The sequence below is a fragment of the Micropterus dolomieu genome, linkage group LG01 (assembly GCF_021292245.1).
Source record: "Micropterus dolomieu isolate WLL.071019.BEF.003 ecotype Adirondacks linkage group LG01, ASM2129224v1, whole genome shotgun sequence".
Taxonomy (NCBI): Eukaryota; Metazoa; Chordata; class Actinopteri; order Centrarchiformes; family Centrarchidae; genus Micropterus; species Micropterus dolomieu.
The window spans coordinates 54306432-54329202 of record NC_060150.1 but is presented as its reverse complement, the minus strand read 5'-3'; the positions used below and the strand labels follow the sequence as shown (position 1 = coordinate 54329202).

The 22771-nt window shown below is 39.5% G+C and overlaps 2 protein-coding genes across 8 annotated transcripts in view; both read right to left on the bottom strand.

Moving 5' to 3' along the window:
* Window positions 1-13336, bottom strand: part of slit1b (slit homolog 1b (Drosophila)) — an 81294-nt gene extending 67958 nt beyond the window's left edge. For 2 of the 6 annotated variants that reach the window (XM_046048000.1, XM_046048022.1), the window contains exons 1-4: window positions 9542-9683; window positions 9186-9225; window positions 6405-6545; window positions 5528-6000 (exon numbers count right to left, since the gene is read on the bottom strand). In XM_046048000.1, the coding sequence (XP_045903956.1) occupies window positions 5528-5781 (254 nt within the window). In that variant the 5' untranslated portion in view covers window positions 5782-6000; window positions 6405-6545; window positions 9186-9225; window positions 9542-9683. Of the gene's footprint in view, window positions 1-5527; window positions 6001-6404; window positions 6546-9123; window positions 9226-9541; window positions 9684-13251 lie in introns of those variants that run through there. The other 4 variants (XM_046048007.1, XM_046048030.1, XM_046048014.1 and 1 more) reach the window with 4 other exon arrangements.
* Window positions 9739-19730, bottom strand: arhgap19 (Rho GTPase activating protein 19). 2 transcript variants are annotated; one of them, XM_046048049.1, is made up of 12 exons: window positions 19618-19730; window positions 18347-18621; window positions 17625-17705; window positions 17042-17251; window positions 16217-16443; window positions 15696-15782; window positions 15531-15596; window positions 15003-15206; window positions 14748-14849; window positions 14465-14581; window positions 14095-14196; window positions 9739-13389 (listed from the first exon to the last, which is right to left on the bottom strand). In XM_046048049.1, exons 1-12 carry the CDS (start codon window positions 19659-19661, stop codon window positions 13339-13341), a joined length of 1566 nt encoding a protein of 521 aa, XP_045904005.1. In that variant the 5' UTR covers window positions 19662-19730; the 3' UTR covers window positions 9739-13338. The 2 variants fall into 2 exon arrangements, with proteins under 2 accessions (XP_045904005.1, XP_045904013.1); XM_046048057.1 differs by having other exon boundaries at window positions 9739-13386.
* Between the last annotated feature and the right edge of the window lie 3041 nt (window positions 19731-22771).

Sequence of the window (22771 nt, the reverse complement as noted above, 5' to 3'; positions counted from 1 at the left end):
TCTTTTTCTCAGCCTTCTCCCTCTCCTCCAGCTCCATGTTCTCTCTCTCTATCAGTGTAATCAAGGTGTTACATCGCCGCTGGAGCTCCTACACACACACACACACACACACACACACACACACATACACACACACACACACACACTCTAAGTCTCTCTCTTTCCTTGAGCTGCACAAAGATGGTGCAGACCTCACCCTGCACTTTCTCACACTCTCTCTCGTACGTACAAACACACGTTGACAGAGTTTGGGTTTGTTTAAAGATTTCCTCTTCCTGATTTTGTGTCGGGTTCATTTAGGCTCAGGCACTGAGAGTTAAACCTGGGAGACACATCAGCATACCTGCAAACATTCTTGTTCTTCCTGGATTTCTCCCAGATTTCAAGGCCGTCTTCTGATGCCTTCCCGTTTTGTTATTTCTCCAGAGAAACTCCTGTAATTTGCACAACTCTCAAACTCTATTATGAATAATCATCATACACAGATCCAAGTTTCAGATGTTTGTCTGATGTCAACCAAGTTGCCAGATCATGCAGCATCAAAATGACACGGTGGACCAACTTCCAAGGCAGCATCACCAGTTTAGAGAAAAGAAAAACACGACAAGACGTGCACTAGTTTAAATCTTCGTACCTCTACTCAAGTCTACTTTTTTAATACTACTTAATACAACTACTTTAGAAACCCAAGCATAATACAAAATTCATGTAAAAATTGTGTTTTATAAAGTACCAGAGTAGTCTGTTGATTTGCTAATTTTCTTTTCACCTTTTATTACTGTAAGCATATTCTGAACTGAGAACCTTACTGACTGTAAACTGCAGAGAACGCCTTCTTGGATGAATATTTTTAGGTATACCAATATAACTGAAGACTCAATGTGTAAGTTTTAGTGGCATCTAGTGGTGAGGGTTACAAATCGCAACCATCGGCTCATGGTGCATTCACATGCTCCTCCTGGTCCCATTTCCCGAGTTGTGAAGCTGTTCTTCCGACTTCAGTGTTTGTTCATGTGCTCTTAAGACGCTATTCCAAAGATGTGTTGCATTAGCATTATCAGAGCGTATAAACTACATGCAGACATCTAGGTCACTCTTCATGGCCTACAAACTAACTGTTTGACCAATAACCATATTACAAAATTACATGTTTGCAAAATATATATATGCAATACGTGATTTTGCTCTATATTCTTCTTTATGTCCCATGTACACTTTATTTCTCTTTTTGCTATAAAGATTTAAGGAGGAAAAAGAGATTCTGCTTATTTTGATAACAAATGAATACACCGCACAGCCCTCCCTTTCCCTTTACGGCAGTCGACACGCTCTGTCGGCTCTTGTGCTAAATAATATGTGTGGTCCTCCATTTGTTTGAAATTCTCTTCTTTTCTCATTTCTAATAAACGAGTTGACTACTAAAATGACTTCTTCTTCTTCTTCTTCTTCTTCATCATCATCTTCATCATCATATGTATTCAAGCTAGTGACAAAACTTGCTCTGAAGAGCCGTTTGTCCATTTGGGCTACTGTAGAAACATCTTCCATGAAAGGGGACGGTTGTCCTTGTTGGACCTGCAGTAGTTTCCTGTAACGTTTGGTTAAAAGTGTCTTCTTGGAGCTGAAAATAAACTTTTTGCTGTGTGGGAACATGAGAACTGGGTGAAAAACAGTTTGAACTGCTCTTTTCAAAAAGTATAAACTTAACACTCTGGATTCCTACTTAACTGACTAAAAACCATTGGCCATAAGTCCAGTCTTTTCTCTAATACCAGTGCATATACTCATGAACACACGCTCACTGATATCCTCTCTCTCTTTCTCACACTTTCCTCGGCTCAAATAACCATAGCTCATCAGGGCCCAAAGGGGGATCCATTTTTTCAGCGTTGCCATGACAATTGAACGAGGAGGGGGTGTTTAGTTTGACTGGTGCAGTCACCTTGATGAATGACCCTCTTATTGCCGCCCGTCTCCCAGGGAATACTGTACACACACTCCGTCTCTCTCTCTCTCTCCCCACACACACAGACACACACCACTAACTCGCTCTCCCCCAGTGGCTAGCTGTCCAGCTGACACACACACACACACACACACACACACACACAGATCACTTTACATGCTAATTGGGCGACAAGCCCTTTAACAAATAGCTGTTTAATGAGTTACTCCTCTCCACTGCAGGGCAAGGCCTGTCTGAGTCTACAGGGTGGTAGACTGCCAGCGCTCTGGGAGGATGAAACAGTTTATAGGTCAAAAGGCCACACTGGCTACATGCACAGAGTAACCGGTCATTGGTCATTCTCTGGTTTAGGTCTTGTTCAATTTAAAAGGGTCATTTCACACAAATCATAAAAAAATATTTCCCATTCCAATTCAAAACAAAAAATATTGTAGAATAGATTGTAGATAGATTTTATAACCTCGAAAACCTAATAATACCTGAATGGCTAGATACCGCAGACTTGATTGGGTTTTTTTGTCATTTGTGTAAATAGACCCTTCAAGATAGTTGTAAAAATAGTTGTTTCATCTGAAAACATTGATTTATTTAAAAAAAAAAAAGGGCAGTGTTTGAAAAAGAATCAAACTTTCCATCCAGATCAATATGAATTTCATTTCTGTTCGTCAAGTACAGATAGGATGTGTTTCGCCCAGCTTAGGACAGACTAGCAGCAGGTAGGAACTGTCACTCTAGCTCACCAAAAGTTTTCATGCACCTATAGCTAACCTTTGTGCCAATTTATTAAAATAGCTATTCAACTGTATTTGGGTTTTTTTATTTGAGAACTTGCGCAACCGATACAGAATGTACTGCAGTAGTTACTGAAGTAAAACTCAAAATGGACCAACCTAACCACTTACACATGTGATCCTTTGATAATGCAAACACATACTGTACGTGCTTCAGTTTGGTCACTGTGGAAATTTATCTGATCACAGTGCACACAGTGAACACATTTAATACTACACGTTGAATCACAAGCCAATATTGGTTTGTGATTTTTAACAACATGTGTGATGTGCGGAGATTGAACAGGAGGGGCAAGTGTCCAACTTCCAGGATCATGACTGTCAACAACCGTGGTGTCTTAACGGTTACAGTTGTCAAACTAGTCGAGAGAAAGCACTTAAAATATGGCACGCGAAGCTTTCTATTTGGGCCTCGAAAGATGTCTCGAACGCAGAATCAAAAGTTTTTTGAGATAACACGACAAACACTCATTTTTGCCCGTGGGTCTGATCCTAAGCTACCTCAAACGTTACGAAATAGTTTTAACTTTCACAGCACCTTTCTGCTCTACTAAATAAAACTGTTGCCACATTTATGTCAGCAAGTGACAATAGCTTTTTTTTCAGTTTCTCCACTCTGTCAGCTACTATTACTTTGTAGAGCAAGAAAACCTTTAGCAGAGGAACAGTTACCATCTCAGCAATGCAAGAAGACGAACGAGCAAGTGGGTCTGCAGGCTCAGAGTTTTTTCCATGCCATTTCTCTTTGACCAGGGGACCCAGGCCCTCATACCCGATCATAAAGCGATCGGCCTCAGAGGGGAAAACATCCTCCACGCTACAGTAAACCAGAGAGGAGGAAGGATAATGTATCTCTGCTGGCACCCCTGACAATCATCAATTATTCACACACAGGCACTCTAGAACCTGAAATAAACACACACACTTACAATGTACAAACACATGTATGTTCACTCTGCACTGCGAGCGCTTACAGTACAAACACTTAAAGAGCCAGAGATAAAGTGTTTCCTTATTTATATACAAACAGTCCACACTGTAATATTCTTGAGGTTTGTTTTAGGTTAGAAGATTAGAGTCTCTAAAGGTAAATCTCCTGTACAAGGTTTTAAGATATCAGTGACATGCCTTGCATTTCTGGGCTCGTTTTTTGGGTGCATCTTCATTTTTTGTTGTAAATAACTGGCAAAAAGGTAGAAAATGGAGCTGCCAGCACAACTAGATATTTCAATTAGCTACAATTTTTACAGCAGTGGCAGACCATTAGAGTCAAATAGTGAGGGCTAATTTCTAGAGACGCTAATTTGCACCACCATTCAGCAATCACACAAGGAGAAATGCTCTGCAGAACAGGCACAGACTAACTGAGACTCCAGCCGTAGTATCAGCAAACCAGAAGACAGTGCAGCAACATCACATTAGGCTTTTTGAGACAAGAGGTATGACCATCACCATTTTTTTTTAATGGAAAATTTGGTTTGTTCATGCTGCCTCTCTGGCTGTCACAGACACTCTTGGAAACATAGGAAACCACCAGCTGAACCAGAAATAGCCAAAGTAGCTTGGAAACAGCTGATACATGTGCTAATATGATCAAAGTACTAGTTTCAGCGTGTGATTCAGTGACAAGATGTATGATTCCTGGAAGTTTCATCAAAATTAGATCAGTAGGGCAGCAATTTAGTTAGAAACATTCACTTTAATTACAATAACATGTGTCATTCCTTAAACTGGCATGAAATTTAGATCTGCATTATCTGAGAATACAGTAAATGGTAGTTAGTGAACTTAATATTTTCACTTAAAGTAATGCCATCACAACACACTGGAGCACAGTGTAAAGACAAATCAGTCATTTTCAGTGATGGCTTGGGTGTCCCTTTCAGTAATATTCTTAACTATGTGTACAGCAAAAAAAAATATGAATTTAAAAATTCTGTTAAACTGTTTAGTCAGGTATATCAGGAGCACACTTTGTTATCCCAAATTTACTTTCAAAATATACTTATCTTGCAGTAAGAGAAGCAATTTAAGAGAAACAACACACACACACACATTAAATGAGATTATATTAAACTTCTCTGGACTTGTGCAGTTATGCTGTAAGAGATAAGATGAAACAAGATACAGAGAAGAATGGAATAAAAAAAGAGATGGAGAGAAGAAAAGGTGATGAGGAATTTCTACAGTGCATGACTAATGTGAGGCATGGAAAGATGGGAGATTAGGAACATGTATTTGCAACAGTAAAAAATTACAGGTAAGAGAAATGATGCCCCCGACCAGCACTCTAATTAGTAGGAGTCAAGTGGAGAGTCAAAGTGTGTATGTGTGCGTGCATGCTTGCGTGTGACAATAGGTTAAACAGACTAGAGCTGGAAGGAACACGAGAGACACTGCAACAAACCAGGAATGACACATAAAGTGTGTGCACACAAAAACATAACTGACCACAGGGTGAGTCACACATATAAGTTCCCTCTCGGGTTTGTCACACACTATAAGTTTTACACACATCCATCTTCCACAGACAAACACAGATATTTGCATGTTTGATTGTACTTGTGAGGATCTTCACACCCTAACCTATGAACTAAACCAAAGACATGGTCTTGATAAACCCAGTTGCTTCTTGCTCGTTTAAGTGAGGATCAGCACTGTGTCATCACCCTGAAGGATTCCCTTCATCTACCGATCTGTGATCATTTGGTCCTCAGAAGTATAGAAAAATGTGAACACACACACACACACACAGTGTATGACTACTCACAGCCTCTCAGTCCCTCTGGGGATGTTTTTGGGTATAGAGTGGATCCCCAGGCCATGGCAGTCCACTGTGTTTCCCAGGCAGCTGCAGGGAGAGGGGCACGCCTCCACACCTCCCCGTCCTGCCACCAGCACCAAGATGCCCCACGCCAGCATCATCCGCAGTCCAGAGTGAAAAAACTGTCCCGGGGCCGCTGTCACTGCTGCCATCCCACAGCCTACTGACCCAGCTCCATCCCCGCTTCTCCCAGCAGGCATCTTGCTCTCCTGCGGCACTCCACCACACTGCAGGAACAAGCCGACAGATCCTATCCCTCCTTTCTTTCTGGGATGACTGACCACCACCAGTAGCAGTACAACCTCTTCTAAATGCTGTAGTATGAAAGTGCAGTGAGTAAACTGCTTGAAGAAGCTGAGACAGACAGCCAGGTGAAGTTCAGCTTGGACTGAACAGCTGCCACTTGATTCCAAAGTGGCCTTTCAGAGAGAGAAAGAGAGAAGGGGAAAAAAGATAAGTATGTCCTCTTCTTCTTGCCACTGGCTTTAGAGCTCCCTCCAATTGGCTTCTCTTCTTCTACTCTCCTGTGTGTTCTCTACTCTCTCTCTCCCCCTCTCTCTCCCGCAGCCGTACAGTGTGTTTGCCTCTCCCCTCCACTTTTCATTGAGTCATTGTGCACTGAACAGTGAGCCACTAGAAAAAAAGAAAGGGGGGGACTCCCTCACTCCCTCTATCTCTCACACACAGAGCAATCAAAAGCCTTTACAAATAACAGCACAGAGACTCCTCCCATGCCGCTACCCCCCCACACCCTCCAGTCACACACATACATGTACATGCACACACATACACAGAGTCACAGTAGCACCCAGAGTGAACTCACATCTATTCAGTGACAGCAGTATTAGAAGCCACCTCCAGTGACAGCAGCCCTTTTCTCTCTCTCTCTCTCTCTTCCCCTCTTTCTGTCTATCTCTCTCGCCCACATGCGCTCTCCTCCCTTGGGGAAGAAAAGAGCCCAAGGCTGCAGGGACATGATGAGAAGAGAGAGAGGAAGGGGAGGAAATTGTGATCACACTGAACCATCCGACCAGAAAGCTCCAGCAAAAAATGAGGACAGAAAAGGAGTAATTTGTGTGGAGTTAAAATTTGTAAATTTGAAATACTAAAAAGCAGAGAGGGATTTCTGCTGTGTTAAATGTGATCATATTTTTTGCTACAGCTCAGTGCCAAGACAACACACCGGCTGCAGGAACTTGGGGTGGTTGGGGAGGGAGGGGGTATCTTGTGAGACTGGCATAACTGGAATGCCATAAGCTGCCACAGAGCTTATTCTGAAGTCTATTATGAATTCACTGGCAAGGCTCTGAAATTCAAATGGAGCCTGGATGAGTTTTTTTTTTTTTTAATCTCCAGAGAAACGCTGGTTTCAGCTTTTGTGATTGCCATATTACCAAGGAAAAGAGAGAAGAAAAACATCTGAATCATCAGGGATGTGGTGGAGGGTAAATCCACCAAAAGTAAATCAAACGCCAAAACAGTTTCCTACCTTTTTGGAAATCAAAAATAAAATTATAAGACATAAAATGTCATCGTCAATTAATCTGTTCTTCCCCCAATTCTTTAATGGTTAAGGTGCAACTTGTCAAAATAAAATGCTGCAAAAAATCATATTTGAGAAGCTGAACCCAGAAAATGTTTGGATTTATTACTTTTTCACTTCCTGGTAATCAATCAACACTAGATTAAGTTGTTTCAGGCAGGTTAAGGTGTTCTTTGTAAATAGAAAACATGCAGAAATTAATGGACTCTTTGTTTACTTAAATGTTTTTGTTTTGTTGGCGGAAGTTGTTTTTCAGCAGATATTTATCACTACATCATCAGTGATTTGTACAATATATCATAGGGTGATGTGTATAATTAGATTTTCTCCGAATAACAGATTTGATTTAGCATTTGTTTGCGGTATGACGATTAGAGACCGGAGGGCAGTTTACCCAGCATTTCATTTACCACCATACATGAGTGATTATTGCTTGTGGCCTCACTTTGTCTTCTCCCTGCAGACTCAGTATGACGGGTTAATTTAACCAGGCGCTCTTCAGAAGTGATGGAAAACAAATTGGCCACAGGCAGAGCCCGTCTGCAGCTGAATTGAATGACTCATTCGGCGATAATCTGCAACAAAGGGAGGGACGAGATGTTGACATCTCTAGGGGGGTGGACCCCCTTATTTCTGAGACCATAATAGCTTTCTGAGGCAGGGGTGGGAGGAGAGGTGGAGGGCTTCAGACGCGTCTGAATTGATTTCGGGAAAGACAGAGCAGATGCTTTTGTGTCAAATGCGTCAATTCACAAAACCTTCAGATTTGGAAAAGTCCCTGCATTTAATATCATTTGACAAAAACTTGTAATCCCACTAACAAGAGAAGACTTATCTATTGAGAAAATAAGCAATGCCAATAAATATATTGCTTGGTTAATGTGATCACAAGTTAAGATGGGTGCCAACTGCCCTCCTGATATGATTTCAAAGATACAATCTCAGCATACTAGGAGATATTCCCAAATCCAACTGTTGCAGTGCAGATGCAAGGGAAATATTACAGTGTAAGATACTGCTTCAGCTGAAATAGTGAAATTTTCTATAGAAAGGAAACTAATTGAGAACTATTTTGATAACTGTTGAAGTCATGAGTTGAGTTTCAGATTCATAATTGTGAGGATTTGCTGCTTTCTTACATGACAATAAACTAAATATCTTTGGGTTATGGTCAAGCATTTTTGACTATTTTCTGACATTTAATACAACAAATGATAAATCAACAACATATTAAATGATCATGAAAACGGTTAGGTGTCAGGTCTGAAAACATCCAACATGCCCTTCCAACCGTTGAGACCAAACACAGCTTTAAAAATTTGGATCTGGTGATAACTGCTTAATTAATGTGTATAAACTTAATTTTGAAAGATGCACTTAGCCCTGCCTAAAACATGTTTGGCTTCAGTACATAAACTAAGAGTCTATCATCTAGTGTGTAACTACATCACAATCTTACATTTTTCCCCACAGTGTACAGTATATTTTCAAATGGGGCTAGGCATGACACAAGCTACACTACAGTTTATCAACAGTACTGTTGCTTTTTTTAATGCCATCTTCAATCATAAATGTGTAAATTTATAAAGCAATAGACTTGACCTAAATAAATGCCTAAAGTACCACTTTGAGCTCTGGGAACAGTTTAACTGCAGGGGGACATCTAATGCCCAGCCCTAATTAAAGAACCTGTCAAATCAGATTTCTTTCCAAAGCATAAATATATAATTATAGTTCAATGTAGGTATAGTTCATCATACTCAAACTTTGCTTAACTAATTTTGTCATTGTTCTACATTCCCCACAGATCCAGTATGATTTATTGTCAACCATTAAAACCAGAAGTAGGTTTGGAGGTTTAGAAGCAGGGTCTTTATCATTTGGCATCAAGTTAAGTAAACTGGTCTCCAGATAAGCAACAGCAGCGTTTTCAGACAAATTTGTGTTGGTCTGCTTCAAAATAAAAGGTGACTTAAGGGAATTAGGGGCTTAAGACTACCTGCAAATAAAGTCAAGATGGATCATCTCTTAACCAGAAGAATCACTCTGCTGAATCATTACCAGCTCCTGGGAGAGTTCACTGGTGCAGCCTCTGACCTCCCTGCAGCAGGAGAAAGTGTGTTTCTCAATGGGTATCAATAAGATATATTATTACCATTATGCTGGTGATTAAATATTATGTTAAACAGAACCTGTCGAGATGGGCAGGAGTAAATGTCCATTAAATCACTGTAATAATATAATAAAGTATAATCTGTCTTATTCCAAGATAAAGATTATACATAAAGATTTAAATGATGAAATACACTTCTGTCCATGGAATGTAAAAACCAGTGAGATTCTTATCTGAAGATTTTTGAACTTTTTGAACTAGAGACACAAACTTGGTCTCTGTGATATTTTTCCATCAGACTTACACCTCCACGTTATCCGATTGCACCCTCTGGTGGGCAAGCTCAAGCACCGCCAAAGCATCCTCGGTACAGCCTGTTAGTATACGGTTGCTGATTGGAAGCAATTCATTTCTCAGCGACTACCTACAGTAGCGTAAATACTAGAAAATTAAAAATACATTGAAAACAATTGAAACATCAATCCAACATAACAGACTTTCTGTAGGAAACATAAAAAAAGTTTTAATCCAAAGTGGATAGTTTGCCAAGGAATCCAATGTACAGGGTTAACTTATTTTACACTAAAATACAAAAACAAAAAGGTTACCACAGTTCAAACCAGATGTTATAACAGTCACAGAGGAATTCATTATGAAACTGGAAAAAGTGAGCTCAGACAAATAAGATGAGAATTTTAGTTAATCACCTCAGTGTGTAAGTTTCTCCATGTCTCATTGACTGTCACTAACAAAGAAATAAGGTGCAATTAACCATTCAGGTTTAACTTTCATCTGCATCCGTTGTTCTCAGTGTTCAGAAGAACTCAGTGACCATGTACATCAAGCAGTAACTAAATGTTTCACATTTATGTAAAGAGAAAAAAAATAAATACAGACGTGCAACACTTAGAGACAGCATTTCACATCATACAGAAATAACTGCTCTCATCTGAGTGACGGATGTAAACTCTAATCAAAGGGAAAAAATAAAAATAATAATGTACCTTAGATGTGGCTCATACATTTCATCCACATAAAAAGATGATGTTTCCCAAATAAATACAACAGAATTCAATTTAGCTCTCTCTTAAAAACATGTTTGTAAAACTACAGTCTGTAGAGAACTGAAAAGGATGAGGAGAGGACCCGATGACAAAGAGAGATCCCAATTCAGTTTCAAAACTCTGCTTCTCTGCTGAGATGAATTCAGTGGGATTAATTATATATTTTTTTAAAGTTCTGTGTAAGCCATTATACAAAATCATCATCATCGGAATATAACAAAAAAAATACTGCAAAACAAAAAGGAGCTAAGGTCTTTTAGTGTCCTACCTTAATCACTTTCAACAAACCCCTCATTAACATCCACAGCACCTTCAAAACAGGATGCACCAATAACAGATTCCACAGCAAAATATTACAGGTTATGGGTAAGGAAATTTACCAAAACCAATTACTACAACCATGAGCATGAGACATATGTTGCACATGGCAAACTTCCCCATCATCATTTTTAAATTTACAAAAACAAATACACAGCCAATTTGGGTTCAAGCCCACGTTGCTGAGCGTCTCTCCTGTTGAGGCGTCACTGAGCAGGGCAGTGGATTCCTGTGACCTCCCTGTGGAGGAGCTGGAGAAACATGCAATTTCTCCACGAGGGACTGCACTGTTTGGGGAAACTACTACAATTCTCAGTGCTGAAAATGTGGTACTGGTGCATCCGTACCCGTTAACACAACAAATTGAGCAGACATCAGTTAAAAGGTGGGATAAGCGATTCTGAAGAAATCCAATTCTATGGCAAATACCATGATATAGCACGAACACTGAAACAGCAAGTAACTTAACTAATGTTAGCCAAGTTGTGGACTAGCAAACTGTCAAGCATGCAAAAACGACAAGACGAACCCAGAGCCAGCACACCTGCTCCGGACAGCGAAACTCACAACTCTTCTGCTTCTGTGGATAACATCACAACAGCATGTCAAAGCTGAATGTTCGTGGGCAAGTCATTAAACGTTACCTGACACAAAAAACATGACTGGAATGGTGCTGCGTGGCAGGTTGCGGGCCACTTTGTTTTGTTTACAGAGCCAGGGATGCTCAGTTCAGCTGACACAGAACGGACAGGTAGAGGACCGTGAGGAGATATTCACTGAATTTGACAAAAGGTAATGGATTAGAATCGCATACCCCAACTTTTAGTCAAGCCATGTAAGTAAACCTGAAGGAACTGAGAACTAAATAAAATGACAACACTTAAAAAAGGGACATTAAGTAACATTTTTACTTTCTGAAAACACAAACCCAACAATGCATATGCATCTAAATTGTTTATTAATGTGGAATTTGTTTCTCTTGATTGCTGAATGAACTTTTCATGTACCAACAATTATAGGTAACCTGTGAATTACTTAATGTCCCTTTACTCAAACACCATCCTAAAATACTTCCTTAATAGTTTGGGATGACACTCATTTCCTTTCTTACTTATATGCCAATAGCATGACCTCCTCTTAACACAGTTCCCCTAACTGATTACTGCTCATTTTAACCAAAAATTAATTCATATAAATACACTTTCGGCTTTCATTTCATCCATCAACATAACAAATCTCTCAACCACTTCTGTTAAATTCTATCCAATGACCCTTCCATTATCCAACTGAATAAAAAAAATAAATGTTTAAAAAATATTTTAAGTCCCATGAGACACTCAGGGGATGTAACATTTCATATTTGACAGGTTCACAAACAGGGATCCCAGCCACTGCTTTCATATTGAGTAATAGCAAGTCTGTTGTAAGTAGTAATGGTGATTATTAATTAAAACCCGTTATTCATATCAGGAAAACTGACCCACTTGCTGATCCTGTATCAACAGCCCAACACAGAGAAATTATCATCCAGTAACCAACAACTTACAACATTCTGTACCAAAAACCAAAACATCACAGTTCCCAATAAGCCTACAAACAAACACACAGAGTAAAACATGTATACATTTTCTACACTCTACAGCAGACTGTGAGCTGAGCTTACTAGTGGTCAGATTCTGATACAGTAGCTAAGAAAACAAGTTTCAAGTGATAACTGGCACATGCATGTCTGAGCCAGTGAAGCCAAACCAAAGCAAAGACTCCGTTCACGGTTTGATTTAAATTCTTCACATTTAGGTAGAGCCAAGCAAAAAGCCCAACATAAGAGGGTGTGTCAAAACAGATCGCCGTGCAATGTGATGTGTGTTAATGTGGGAATAGTTTAGCACATTTTAAAACACGAACTTTCAGTAGATCATCTAATGCAGACTTGTGGTTTTCCCCTCGTGGTGCTGTTATAATAAGGTTATTACATAAAAAGATGGGATTCTGATTTTCAGTCATATCAACCAACTCTACATCCAGTCCAACCCTATCACATCCATTCACTGGAAACTAGATTTAATCTCAAAACTTTGATACCAAAACGGACCCGAAATACTATTGAAACCAGACGATTATGTGGTATAAAACTCGTAAATTAAAAGATATAAGAATGTTTTTAATGGATTCCTCACAGCAGCTCTGGTCCCACAGACTAAATGAGGCCTGTTCAATTAAAAGTGCGGCCGATCAATAATCCAATGTTTATATATTGTTGCCTAACTTGATCATGCTAAAAAATATATTATCTACATATCTTAAGTTAAGCTATAAGTTAAAATAGAACTAAAATGTATTTCTGTAAGTACAAGAGCACTTAGCTTGTGATTTTGCAAGTTATCCAACATTACATATTGAGGTCATAATTGTTCTGAATGATTCAAAGATTAATTTTATCCCCATCATCCACCTTTACATTGAATCCATTTAACAGCAATGCTACGTGGAGGCTTTAATTAAACTGTTTGTACCAGTTTGTAAGACTCACTCACGTCTTGAATGTGCAGCAGAAAGAGTTCATGGCTTTGGTTCGGCTTTTCTGGCCAAGACTAAAGCTGCTGTATATTAGTCACAGTTAAAATAGACTTACTACGATGAAAAGACGTAGATAAACACGAGATATTATAATATTAATACTGCCCAAGTCCTGACCGAGATGAGGTGGAGGTGTTGGGTTTTACATTGAGATATCCTGAGGCGGAGAGAAACACATGGTGAGCGAGTCCTGCTGAGACATGAAAGGAGGGAGGAAAGAGAGGTGAGAGATAGATGGATGGGGAGAGGCACTTATAAATAAGATAAACATTCATGTACAGTGCAAAACTAAATGAAGTCTTGACTGATGCTTGTTTGTTTTGTTTTTTTTAAATACAGGCTATGTGGAGCCACTGTGGATTCTGTTTTCATGTCCAAGTTGTGTGAATTACTACTACAGGGCAAAAATCATGTTTTTACACATTAGTTGGCATAAGATAAAATAAACTGAAAGTTTGCATGCAGCTAAATGTATAAACAGTATTTGGATCTGGGTTTCTGCAATGCTGACCAAATCAAATTTAAGACTTTTTGAGACCTTTTGTTTAATTTTAATAGCTTTTTCATGATCTTGATACCCAATAGGAACAATTACAAGAACTTTTGATCATGCACGCTTTATAAAAATAATTAGTAATATAATAATAATTAATTAATCAATCAATGTGACCTGGGCTCATTAATAGATGGATTTCCAGCTAAAAAAAATATAATGACCACAGTTCCTGCAAGAGAAAATATTCAGGAACTTTTTAAATTAAACTTAAGACTTTTTAATACCATCTAAAGCAGTTTTGTGAGGGAATTCAATTCAATTCAACATTCAAGGATTTTCAAGACCTGCAGATCCCTGATTTTCTGATGTTAGAGGAAGAAGAAAAGGGGGAAGCTGTCATACCTTGGAAACCTTTTGACCATTGTCCTTTTTGAAAGTAAAGTCTGGGTTTCTGACTACCAGACCCGCCTTCCCCAACACAGGACCATTTAATGGGCTATTCACCTGTGACACACACCAACATACAACAGTTTTTGAAAGCATGAGAAAATTGAAATTTTGGTCATCTGCTAATTTTGTGAGAGAGAAAAGAAAGAGTAAATTATTCAAACACAATGTCAGAGCCAAGAAAACACAGATAACACAAAGCCAACAAAAGTGTGTAGTCACTTCAGAGAAAATATAGACTGTTTCATACTGATGTTAGACATTGCCAACCTAAGTTAAATCTACACAAAAAGGAAAAGGGAAAAAAAACAAATAAAAGGCTCACCGACTGTTGCAGGATGACGTTCTCTTTACCGGGTTTTCTTCCTGTCCGGTTCACAATGTCAGGGGAGGTGTGTCTGACCCGCCTCTCAGCTGTCAGCTGCTCACCACGAGCTCTGCGCTGTTACCAGAGCATCAGGTGGGGAAAAAAAACAAACAAACAAAAAAGAAAACAACATGTTTAGCTTTAGTTAAAGCAAATGAAAAGTGGAAATAATCCAGGGCAGTTCTTCTACTCAATTTCATGTTCTACTCCTCATTGCAACTTTCCAGGATTGTTTAAGTACCTTGATGAGGCCACCAAAGGAGCGTGAACGGGGATGTTTCTTGCTGTGGGCAGGGGGGGCCTGATGGTGCTCTTGAGCAGGCGTCCCTGAGGTCTTGACAAACTACACACATGAAAATGACAACACCGGTCTTTATATTTAAAGACACAAACTCTAAAACCGTGATTTGGATAGCTCTACAACAGAAGAAGCTCGGGCTCTACAGCAATGTTTTCAGTTCAGCAGCTGAAATGAAAAAAAGACCCTGATATGAACCTGTCGGACAAGTTTCTTCTTCTTGGCAGAGTCCGGCATGTTGTGGTGGACGTGTCTGAAGAGCTCCTTCAGAGCTTCTTCTGTGTATTGCTGAGCTGGTGATTGGCACTGCTCCTGAGAGCTGGGGCCCAGAACAGCCGTCCTCTTCAGGGGCAACACAGTCCGAGCAGGAGAGCTACTTGCCGCTAGCAGCTCCAGATCATCCTGAGAGAGGAGAGGGCAAGTCAGGCTGGATATGCACTTTAAATGGACACAATTTCACATGTGTGAACAGCGAGAATGACGATTAAAGATGTATTTGGCATAGATAATTACATTGTCTGCAGTCTAACTAAACAAAGTTGCTGAAGTGTTCATTCTCATTCAATGCTCCAAAATGTACTGCATGCTGTGAACACTGCATATTTTTAACTGCAGTTTAACTGTTTATTTACAGTTTTGAGGCATTAATATAAGATAAACTGCTAAGCATTTTGTTGGTGTGTTTCCATTAGAAAAACGTCTGTAATGTGAAGTCCCTCCACTGACCTTCGTCTGCAGAGCCTTGGTCCCAGTGAAGTGCACTCGGGCATAATCCCGCAGGTAGATTGGAGCCTGAAGCACACACACACACACACACACACACACACACAGAATAATTAATCTTGGTTTTACGTGTCTGATTGCTTGGTCATGTATGTGGTCAATAATCACCTTAAAGAGCTTCTGCGAGTGCTTGATGAGGAACGCCATACTGTTGTTTAGTTTCTTTAGATTGTCTTTCAGGTCACCGGCTGTCATCTGATGCAGAACAGAAGTAAGAAACATTTCGGTCAATTAAAGCTTCATTCAGATGTTTATTATTTTTTCAGACTCCCTTTAATTTAGATTCATTAACAGCTAGCAATAGTTGCGTTGCATCTGTATTTATTTTTCTTTCCTGTGCTTTATAAAGCATTTGTATTTGTCTTATTCACTAGAAAAGTAAAGTAGCACGCTTGCCGTCTGCCCCGGCAACTTTTCTGACACTACCACTGGGGGTGACAAAGTCAAGATATTTCCAGTTCTACACAGTGGCTTTAAGGATAATGTTTACGTATGTGGCAGTTTTCAGGCAATTTTCTTAAATGGGGATGAATAATTCTGGTAAACAATTGTGCTGCCAAATTGAGCAAAATACTATTTCATATTTGTTTTTGAACCCTTATTATGCAGTTATGAACTACAAATCTTACGTGTCTGGGCCAGAGGACGTGTGGGGCAAACATGATGGCCAGGTTGTAGGCGGACATCTTGTTCTTGTCTTGCTGCTTGGCGGTGTGGTAGAGCAGGTCCAGCAGCAGTTTGAGCAGTGAGCGGTTGGCCTGAGGTAACAGCAGGAACAGAAGCTGCAGCGCCTCTATTTGACGCTCCTTGTTGGGTATTGCTGTCTTGTTGCCGTGTTCGTCAAACAAAGTCATATCTGGATGAGGGACAAGGGTGGAGGAAGTGAAGTCATGAACAGATTTACTGAAATCCCTTGGAAATTATTATTGCATTTATTGAAAATCTTCTGTTTGTTTATTGTGCACAAAACAGAAGATACGCATACACAATTCTTTATTCTTGATATGGAAATGTGCATATATATAAAAGACAAACAAGACTGGCAAGACAGAACCAGACAAACCGGGCTGACCGGACCTGAACAATACGTTTTCTTGTAAGCTTGTTAATACAAAAAACAGATAACTATTATATGTACTATGTTAATAATTTAATTAAAGTATAAAAGAATATTACTAGTAATAATTATACTGATGTGAATCATAGATTACGATTTAAGCAATTCTACATGACATTTAACATTTAAAATCTTCCATTTCTGCTAGTACTAAAAAAAAAAAAAAAAAAAAAAGGGTTTTCAAGAATGCAATCTCTTCTTGACTAATGAATTTAAATATGTAACATTTTATACTAATACATGTAGCAAACCGTGCTGCTTATCTAAAAGTTTGATTAAAACATGACAGAATACTAAAAAAAAAAAAAAAAAAGACAGAAAGAAAGAAAGAAATTACCAGCTATCTTAAGGTGTGCGTGGAAATGTCTGTGTGTGAGCAGGGGCTCAGGCAGCTCTCCCAGGAAAGTCTTGAGCAACGTGGCCACATCATTGGGGTGAAAGTCTCCAGACTCCAGGTCAACATCAGCATCGCTGTTGAGGAGCTCCTTCAGGGACTGCTGCCGAACACTGTTCCCTGGCACCCGAAACAGACCCTCCACGTGCAGGTCTAAGTGTGGAAAGGCAGGTGGGTATCAGCAAGTAAAAACTTCTGATCATTCCAAATGAGTTTGGTCTATTCATTTGTGCTCACTCGTTCTTGGAATGTGTCTTTGTTTTAAATTTAAGCTCATAAACACACACAAAAAAACTACACTATAAAATACAATCTACAGTGTTAATGGATTAACGGCAGACAAAAGGGTTGTTCATTTGTTTAAAATCATTCATGGGTGTATTATGTGTTGAAATCAAATACTTTATTAAAAGTTCTTTATCAAAACACCAGCATGCAGTTACTGCTGTTGGCATCTGAAAGTCACAGCGGTGAGGATGTGAACACAACTGTGGAGGAATAGGGGGATTTTATTTAGATGACTCACTTTTGCTGAGGTACTCGATGAGCTGGTAGATCTGGGCAACGCAGCTCTCTGTCAGTGACGTTCCAAATACAACGCCTTTGTCTGAAATGACAGTCAGTGATAAGTGATAGGATACTGAAGGACCCCGCAGAGAAACATTTCTGCTGCATGTGCCTTACAACAACATATTCTCATCACAAAGAAGCAGGACAACACTGTTTAAAAACGGACATTAACACTAAAGAACAAGGCTGCTCACATCTCATCCACTAGGTTAAAGAACACATTGGTACATGAGATAAGAAACAGGCAAAGAAAATTAAATATTGAATAGGTAGCCACATCTCTCGATGCGTATTTAGTGCCAGCTGTTAAATTCCACTGTTACAAATGTGAAGTGGACCTGAAGGGAGAGACACTCCATCAACAACAGATTTGTTTTCATTTGCACTCATCCGGTCTTTTCACAACCATCACTTTCAAAACACAGAAGAAATCTGCGCTGTTCATCAGAGAACATGGACAGTGAAGGGAGTAGGAATGTGACGGAAATATTTTTTTTAATGGTTTGAAAGCTCAAGTAAAGAAGTGAAGATTCTGTTACTTACTTGCCACAGCGCCTGCTAAATGACAAACTTTGGGAATATCTATTTTCCATGACGTGACTAACAGAGAGGGGCATTTACTTACTGTGGCTGTGGCTATTGCTACTACTTCTAGATGTCACCAAGTTGACGTCTCACCTTTGCGTTTGAGGAAGTTAAAAGAGCGAAAGAAGCCTCCATTTCCACCTGTTGGCGTTTTAGAGCCCTCCTCACCAAGGAGCTGTGCAAACTCTGTACCAGGAAGATCAATAAGGCGAGTGATGTTACTAAGCACCAACTCCAGGAAAATATCAGGGTTCTCATGGCGAAGTTTCTCCACAAAAAAGTCCGGGTTGAAGATGACTGGCGGTTGGCCAGCACGAGAGCCCCCCAGCGATTCCTGCTGATTGATCACCATACTGCACACTGTACCGCTGATGGGGGGAGACAGAGGAAGACTGAATACAGTTGAGGTTCTCATTGTAGGGGAGAGGTCATGATACACAACTATGCTGACAGTTGCTGCTTGTATGCTTTAAAAACAAGTGGACCATAGCAATTCTCTTTGGGATCTTTGTTGCATGTGTTTCTCCTGAAAATCAACACCATTACAATTAAAAAGTGTGTACATATGATATACATACTGTGTCAAATTGAACCTTTTCGTGCACGCAGTGTAATAGTCCATGCTGATATAACAACACTGTCAGGTTTATTTTCTAATGTCTGAAATGGTTGTAGTGCCCCTTTAACCTTATATTCATCCCCATTTTATGTTGTTAATTCTGAGAACACCATCTACCTCAAAAACTACCACAAAGCTGGACCTAAGTTACACTTCCTCTGACAGTTTCAGTTGAACATTATATGATAACTTAAACAAAGGCAGGATTTGTTGCAGGGCTATTGATACTGTGTTCGTACATGTACAAAAAAAGTATATGTGTGAAGACAATTAGGAGCAATCGATTAACTTCATAATAACCAGACGTTAGCGAAGTTAACCCAGCTAAATTTAATTTAGCTAACTTAATGTGCAGTTTAACGTTACCCAAACTGACGAGCCCTCAGCTAACAGTGCTAACGTTACCCGATGCAAGTTCCCACTAACACCACTTCATTCATTTTAGAAATAAGCATTTAAATTGCTAGCACCAATGTCTGACCACCGAGCTGTAACGTTACCTAACTCACCACTTGTTGAACGTCGTTACTGTCACGTTAAGCAGCTAATGTTAGCTAACGATCGCTAAATGATGGCTGACTGCTAGATAGAGAATGACAGTCCTTGTCAATCAGTCTCACTTATTTTTCACCCGTTTAAACTCTCAATTTCAGCTTTAGCCTTATTGTTTGAGAGTAATGTTAACTCTGTGTCAATGTAAGTACCATTAATAACTCATTTTACGTCAGTCACCGTTCGTTCTTACCTTCTATTTTGCGTGTTTTCATCGGCATCTTTCCCCGCAGCCATGTTCAGTTTGAATCCTCCGCTGTTATCCTACAGGCCCCGCCCACGTCGTCAACCATTGGTAGGTTGTCGAATATGGGCGGAACATGCAGGGTCTGATTTGCATGTCCCTCACTGTGATTGGTTGGTTTGAATTCAGTAGCTGTGTCGAGAAGAAAACAACATCTGTATGCAAAATCAAGCTGAAGAACTCTCGCTAAATAAAACTTAACAACACATTTTATCACAATATTTCAGTTAAATTTTTATTTCGCACAGTATCACATACATCTCAATTTTCTTCTAAAGAGATAAAACACCCCCCCAAAAATTACAAAGTACTAGGGAAAAAATTTAACAGAATAACAATGAGGACTAAATGTAGCACATATACCTTTTTGCTAAACAATTTTAAGTTTATTATGTGGAAAAATTTAAACACCATCTCTACATATCTGTCTCTCTCACACGCAGACATTTATACTTTTATCGTCCTTATATCATCATAAGCTTCATTATTAAACTACTAAAACTTTGCATGTTATTAGCAGTTAATCTCTTGACAATTGAGGAAGTACAGGTCCATGTAAAAAATCATTTCTCTGTAAGAAAATTATCTTGACATTTGTTGCACGATTTTGTTTTACTTTTGAGAATCTTTTTGAAAGATTCATTCTTACTGGGGGCCAATCACATGGAAGCAACTCAATGCATTTAGGCATGTAGAATTGGTCAAGACAAGGCTACAGTGCCACAAGTAATCAGTCGTTACAACCAAGGTGTGCAGAATACCATCTCAAAACGCACAACATGTCGAACCTTGAAGCAGATGGGCAACAGCAGCAGAAGACCACACCGGATGCCGTTCCTGTCAGCTAAGAACAGGAAACTGAGGCTACAATTCCCACAGGCTCACCAAAAATAGACAATAGAAGATTGGAAAAACGTTGCCTGGTCTGATGAGTCTCCATTTCAGCTGCGACATTCAGATGATAGGGTCAGAATTTTGTGTAAACATGAAGCATGGCTCCATCCTGCCTTATATCAACGGTTCATGCTGCTGCTGGTGGTGTAATGGTGTGGGGGATATTTTCTTGGCACACTTTGGGCACCTTAGTACCAAGTGAGCATCGTTTAAACGCGTCAGACTACCTGAGTGTTGTATGCCTACCGTGTCCATCTCTTTATGACCACAGTGTAGCCATCTTTTGATGGCTACTTCCAGCAGGATAATGTACCATGTCACGAAGCTCAAATCATCTCAAACTGGTCTCTTGAACATGCCTTCTTCAGCTCCATCCAGTCCTCTGGCTCTGGAGAGTAGGCTATTACTGTGCAGCGGTGAATGAGCTGGGGAGGATGACATCTCAAAATATCTCTATTAATGTGAGATTTGTGTGAAACACAGCTTATTTAAAAAAAAAATCTCAACCACCTGTCAAAGCCACAGTGACTTCTATGCATAGAAAAGTTTCATGCCTGCCTGTTTATTTACTTTTGTGTCCCTTCATGAAACTTCAACATTGTCTTGTATAAATTTTGCATTCTCTGCCCTCTTTTTTATTAATCAATTTGAAAATAATAGTTACCCCTGTAGTGTAACATACACTCAGCCTATAGTAATCTAAATGAATATTCACACCTCTTCCAGATGCTCCAAAGACCTCCACTGTGTCAGTGAGTCCCTCTTGTTGAGAGAAGTTCAGTGAATCTGACCTGTAGCAGTGATGCTCACCCAACTACTGAAAATTCCTGGCACAATCAGAATCAACAGCGCTTCAAGGACCAGAAGGCATCAAAACCTGCAATTCATCGAGTGGCCACTTGAGGCTGGCTCCAAAAGGGAGTCAATCCCCAGTGACCCCCATGTTAAAATGCCCAACTTTACAGCAGAATAAAACATTTTTACAGCCTGGTATAGAAGATGGTTTTAGTGTATATTGCTAATTTTGCCCTTCATGACAACTGTGTAACTGTGCGTGTAAAGCATACAGTCTATTAGTAACACTGCTGCAGGGGGCAAAAATGTGTAGAAGGGATTGGATTTTAGCTTGAGACAAATTTTTTCTGTTAATTCTTTCAGAAGATGGTTTTGTTTAATATTATTAAAGAATCTGTTATTTTGTCCTCCTTTTTGTCTAAACTGGGATATTAGTAATATGAGGACTGTTTTCACAAAATCAGAAAAATGTGTTTGATGAAGCGTTTTACATTCAATGTAAAAGTCATGATTAAGATGTTAAATCAAAATTCAAAGTCCTGAACGTAGTCATCAGTGGCAGAATCCTTTGAATATTTTAAATCCTACATTGTTTAGAGGGAGAATGAATATTATCATGTCAGCAGACTCAACTTCTGGCCTACTGGTTGATCAACATCGAATCAAACATAGATCAAAATGCCTTGCTCCCCACAATCACAACAGAGATGTGAACAATGAACAGGAACTCTATTTGAGAACCACACTACGGGTCATGACTTCCTACTTTTCGTGTGGACACTCTGACTGTTTCAGTTAGCGGCATTCACAGACACAGATGTTGACCCTCTGAGTTTTAAATTATTTGGAGGAAATGGCTAACTGTCTGAACACAAATCACACTAACAATAAGTATAAATCGAAGAACATGAGCTGTGAATCCTGAGTCAGTATTGACACCCAACAAATGTAATAAAGTGCAAAGACATTACATGTCTTGTGTGAAGAACACAGACTGTCAATGCTGAGTCGTGTCAACGATCTGACTGACAAGTGTGTTTCAGTTTGCGGCATACATGGACACAGATGTTGAACCCTTTGATTTTTAGAAATTTGAAGGGAAGGGCTAATTGTCCGAACATGTCCATTAACCTCAGAAATGGGACTGTGGTTCAAAGACAAGTGCAAAGACACCATAAGAATGGAAGAACATAAGCAGCGAATGCGTGCAGCATACGCACCCAGTAATTTATTCACTTCAACTTGGAGACAAGTGATTTACAGAAATGCATCTGATACATGTTAATTATATAAAGAGGAAGGAAGCCAGTGCAGCTTTTTAACATTTAGCACAACTGTACCAAGCACAGAGAGACAGCCTGTCTTCAAAGGCAACATTCATCATTTTTGATTAGAAATGTTTGTTGTGACTAAC